The 5,520-nt window shown below is 34.5% G+C and overlaps 2 protein-coding genes across 2 annotated transcripts; one reads left to right on the forward strand and one right to left on the reverse strand.

The window, feature by feature from the left end:
• The first annotated feature begins 112 nt into the window (after nt 1–112).
• Nucleotides 113–1,832, forward strand: LOC100181174 (NAD kinase-like). Its single transcript, XM_002130989.5, has 2 exons — nt 113–939; nt 1,004–1,832. The coding sequence occupies exons 1-2, from the start codon at nt 308–310 to the stop codon at nt 1,548–1,550; spliced, it is 1,179 nt and encodes a 392-aa protein (XP_002131025.1). The 5' UTR covers nt 113–307; the 3' UTR covers nt 1,551–1,832.
• Nucleotides 1,711–5,336, reverse strand: LOC100183524. The gene is made up of 6 exons (XM_002131010.5): nt 5,077–5,336; nt 3,657–3,784; nt 3,337–3,482; nt 2,882–3,058; nt 2,679–2,806; nt 1,711–2,403 (listed from the first exon to the last, which is right to left on the reverse strand). The coding sequence occupies exons 1-6, from the start codon at nt 5,234–5,236 to the stop codon at nt 1,973–1,975; spliced, it is 1,170 nt and encodes a 389-aa protein (XP_002131046.1). The 5' UTR covers nt 5,237–5,336; the 3' UTR covers nt 1,711–1,972.
• Nucleotides 5,337–5,520: the final 184 nt, after the last annotated feature.

Consider the following 5,520-nt stretch of genomic DNA (forward strand, 5'->3'; position numbering starts at 1 on the left):
TTCCGGTTTCTGTTATATGATGACATCATTCTATCACTAACACAACGAGCATTTGCTGGTTAGTGACAGAGACGTGTTTGTGACAGACAGCAACGATATTCATGCAAACGCCACGCATAGGTTGTTTAATCTGCTGAGATGATTAATAGCTAGAATAGTTGATTATAGGCTATGTTTTATTGTGCACTTGTGGCGCATTGTTCTTAGCCTATTATACTGGTTGTTACTTGTTATCAGTTCATAGTTTGCATTTTAAACAGGTAGACTGTCTACTGCTAATTTTTAGTTTAAAATATTTTAGTTTAAAATGGCTTCACCATCTGACTTTCTTTCATTGAATGCAAGTCCAGCAAGAATAAAGAAAGGAAAGTTATTTAAGAATGGAAAGGTTTTTCGTCGTGGCATGTCTCTTCACGGCCCTTTACCAGTTTGTACATTTGGCCCAAAAGCATCAACTTGCCCTGATGTTTCACCAAGAGAATACGAAATGGATCCAAATGATCAGAAGCTAAAGTGGTCTAAACCACCTGAGTCAGTGCTTGTAATTAAACGACTTGACACTGAAACTAACAAACAGTTTGTTTCTCTTGTAACCTGGCTCATGACAACATTAAAAATGATTGTTTTTGTTGAATCAAAGCTGCTTGATGATACCAACCTTAAAGGAATGCAGGATTTCTTTCCAGTGTATAAAAAACTCAAGACAAATTACTCAACAAATGACATTGATATGGTTATTTGCCTTGGGGGCGATGGAACACTTTTATATGCGGCGTCATTGTTTCAATCCAGCATGCCTCCTGTGATAGCATTTCACTCTGGCTCATTGGGCTTTATAACATCCCATAAGTTTGAAAACTATCAGGACACAATTCAAAATGTACGTTCAGGAAATGCAATTTTAATGCTGAGAAGCAGGCTTCGCTGTTGCATTTACAGGTAGAAATTGAGCTAGCTTTGTTGTAGCAACCTTTATTATAACAAGCTTTATCCTTTTTTTCAGGGAATCTGTTAATGGAAGTTTAAATGATGGCATGGAAGGAAAAGAGACTCACAATGACAAACCTAATTCATACCTTTGTCTTAATGAAGTGGTTGTGAATAGAGGCCAGAGTCAATATTTGTGTAATATCGACTTGTTTTTAGAAGGCCGACGAATCACTTCTGTGCAGGGTGATGGTTTAATAATTTCCACACCAACAGGAAGCACAGCATATGCTGTTGCAGCTGGTGCTTCAATGGTTCACCCAAATGTCCCAGCTATTATGGTTACCCCAATCTGTCCTCATTCATTGTCCTTTAGGCCAATAATAGTTCCAGCAGGAGCTGAATTAAAGTTTACAGTGTCTGATAATGCTCGGGGTCCTGCTTCTGTATCCTTTGATGGTAGACCGAGTATTGATATAATGAAAGGTGACTTTGTAACGGTACGCACTTCAGTGCATCCTACACCATGTGTTTGCAGATCAAACCCTTTTGATGACTGGTTTGATTCTCTAAGTGAGTGTCTTCATTGGAATTCCAGAAGAATACAAAAAGATATAATTTAACTGCCTTTGACAAAACCATACAAGCATATGCAATGTTCCATTGATTTTAATATATACGTAGGCTTTTTACTTCAATCAAATGCACTTTTTACAATGGCCATGCCATGACTGACTAAAATATTTTTTGAGTATTTTATGCAATGAAAAATAGATACAGTTGTAATTAAATCTCGTTTATTGCATTAACAGTTGCAAAAATATATCTTTTTCATCGACTGCTATATATTCTTTTGCAAGAAATAATCATAATTATTAGCTAAAGGAAGAAATAAACCTATTCCATTAACTTTCTGGTGCATTTATAGACAAAACAAACGAGGTGAGGATTGCCAACTCATCTTTGTTTGGATTGGTGAAGACTCTAGTTGTGAATGCGAGCATTTTTAAGCGTGGCTAGTGGCAAGGTTTACAAAACAGCAAATTCATTCGTCGTTTTTAAGCTGCTTTCTTCCGGATCTCGTCCTTTCTGCCCAAGATCTTTCATCATTGTATTCAGCGAGTAATTCTGCATCCTGTTCATTCACTGTTTCAAATGAATTAGATGCTGGTTTTAGTAATTCTGCTTTGGCTAAGTCAACAAGAGTGTCAAATGGATCACTTGGTTTTGGTGGTGGAGTTTCAAGTCTTCTTTTACTCGCTGTTTTGCAATTAACTACTTTTTCTTGACTTGTCAAGCAGTTGGTCACATTCGTTGAACATGGTTTGATTGTACAAGGGGAAGAACTTTCACTTTTATTCTTTAAATGTTGGATAAGTTGTTGAGCTTTAGATTCATGATCCATAGGTTCCTCTTCTGTTGAATCTGACGAACAACTTTCAGTTTCTTCTGTCAAAAGTTTAATTTCTTTCCTCTCTTAAAAAATAAAAACATTTTAATTTAAGCCTATACCAATAATAATGGATGATTCATATTTTTCTTTTCTCATTCAGAAAAAAGGAAAAAGTTGCCATGGTTAAAGAATATCTTTCATTTGTATCATCCTTTTTTTGGCTTGTTCTTATTTTCAAATAAATTTTTATTTTTATTTTAACATATGCGCGTATTTGTGACTAAGTAAGTATTTAAGTATTAATTTTGTCTGATTTTCAACAGAGCAAAATTCATTAAATTTGCACATTGATAATGACCTTGCAACTCCCTGAGTCTTGTTTTTAACGAACTTTGTTCATGATATGCCAATTGAAGCATATCCTCTGTGTGAGTACACAACTTTGCACAATCATCTAATGATTTCACAACTTTACTTCCTGCAGTTCTAAAATTGAACAAATCAGAAATTAATATTAATCATTAATCAAGTTGTAAATCTGTAACAACCAAGTATGCTCACCTAACTGTTTCTACGATAAAGAACGAGTTGTTTGGTGCCAAATCAAGTTTAAGTTGATCAATAGCTTTCATCACATCTGGTAACTTTCTTTGTTGGTAAATGGACGGGTACGGTTTGTATGAACCACAGACTGCAGCTTTTAAGTTTACTATTTCAACTTTGCAAGACACGAATTTTCTTCAAATAAAATAAACAAATGTTATTTTTTATCAATGATTGTCACACATTTATCGTCACATGGTGGGGCAACAACAGTCAATGTTACATGTGTGGATGTGGGTCTAATTTAACAACCACTTGACAACCGGAACAATGTCTGTAAACTGTGCTACTGAAGAAAACCTATATAGTAAATTGGAAGCAGCGTTTAATAATTCTTTAAGCAGCGTTTAATAATTCTTTGGTCACAATGTGAGCGCTCACTTGAAGGTTGTGAACATATTCTTGATATTTACCTATGTTCATCGAGTATAAACGGTGATATCTTCCATGTGTAAGTAGATAAGTTTTCAACCCACGTTTCTTGTACAAGCAAAGTAACAACTTGCGATGCCTTCATACCATCAACTTGACTTCTTTCCATCAACTTACGATGCACTGACTAACAAAGCAAAATAAATATTACATTAAATTAATCTATTAAATAAAAAATAGTAAAACTGACACAAAACACAAAAAAAATTATATAATAAAAAATAATGTAATCATAGAAATATGATATAATATTACCACACAAGACAAATAAATGTTTGTCATATTCTGATACAACATTTACCTTTTCCTTTACAGTGAGTTTCATGTTTGGCCTTCTACAGAATTTAAACCAACCATAACAACGTGATGAATCCTCATTAGCTCTTTTAGGCAGCGTAGTTGTAGGGAGCTGTGTTACAGTGTGCAGTGCTAAACAAAAAGCAATTATATATATATAGTTTTTTTTTCCTTACAGTAAACTTTTGCAACAGTCTACTTTCCGCAGTTGTAGTACATGGAAATTATGCTTTACATTCTGTTTTATTATACAGCCATAAAACATCATATTTTAAGATTACAAACTGATAGACATTGCGCTTCCAACGTAGTGTAAACCTATTTTACTTTCAATGTGGTGAACGTTTGGGACATAAGCAAACAATACCAAACCTATGCTAGAAATTTTACCATTAAAACACTTAGGCTTTCATATACAAAAGAAAACCGAATGTTTTTAAGATTAAAATCTGCTTATTCATTGTATCTTGTAGGTAAGATTTAATTCGGTTTTTGCATGTCATAGTTCATGTTATCACCTATAAAACTTTTATATATTTTAAATGTAGCTTGGGCCTCACTGAAACTCACTAAATAATCTTTTTTTTTAAATCGAGTGTTTGTGTCAAAAATTAACTTTAAATTGTACTAAACAAGTGTTTTGTCTCCATTTTGAATAAGTGAGTCTTCATAAAGTCTGCAGAGTATGGCAGGTGCAGGTGATTTTGTTTACAGACTTGTGGGTATGCACGTCATAATTCGTCTCATGCAGGCTAAATATTAAACAGTGAAACAAATCTGTATCAAATTAAATAGGATTTCCTAATGTGATTTAAGAGACGTGCTTTGCATTTTTTTTATAGCACGCACATACACGGAAAACAGCTGAGATCTTGTCAGGAACTGCCATATTCTGCACAACGGCATAAAATGATAACAAATAAGATTATCACTTATTACCCCCAGAAAGAACGTTAGTTATAGAACTTATAGATCTTACATTCCTGTTTATGTGTTCCAATCTTTGGTATCAATAAGGCCTATTGAAACCCAAAATTGTCATTACCGAACAGGCATTTTATGTGAGCTACAATTAAACACCAACATATGAAGCTCAAAATGAATGATTTACATATTTCTATGAATGAAGTTAACAATTCTATGTGACGAATGGCGCTACAAATTATGTTTGTAAGTGGTGACCAGCAGAAGCAGGATTATTCATTAACAACAAACAATCATATATATAATGTTGGCACTGGTAAAAAATCATCTGGTATAAGTTACAGATTAGGCTGGTGGAAAGTGTTTGGGGTTGGTCGTTAGGGGACAGGTGCAAGTGCTATTGCTATACATACATGTTAATGGTGCGTTCATATGCTATAGTTTACAAGCACCCATATTGCCCGGTACATTTTAACATACGTTACCTCACAAACACTCACATAAGACTTCTTCAGTTTTAGTAGAAACGACTGAATCGGTTATACTTGTTGTTGTTTCATGCGCTGTTTCACCTAGAAGTCCACCTTCTGTTTGACCAGATGATTTTGCTGCTTCGTAAAGAATCATAGCCATGCACGGCGATGTTATTTTAATCTTCATATTAATCACTTCTGCGCAGGTGGGACGTTAAACCGAGTTTTAACAGTTACGATTTTACCGAGGGCTGAAAGCACTAAGCCGCAATTTTGTCAAAATATCCAACGTATACAAAAAAAGGTGTTGCCGAAATAAATTACAATGGAAATGCAGGATAGAAAGTTGTTATGAAAATTTAAAGTTTAGTGGTTATTTAGACCCAGCGATAAATTTATATTTGCTTCTTTCGGGAACATTGGCACGACGTCATTTCTGACTTCTGTTCGGTATTAGCAAGGGGATCCTCT

The sequence above is a fragment of the Ciona intestinalis genome, unplaced genomic scaffold, assembly GCF_000224145.3.
Source record: "Ciona intestinalis unplaced genomic scaffold, KH HT000654.1, whole genome shotgun sequence".
Taxonomy (NCBI): Eukaryota; Metazoa; Chordata; class Ascidiacea; order Phlebobranchia; family Cionidae; genus Ciona; species Ciona intestinalis.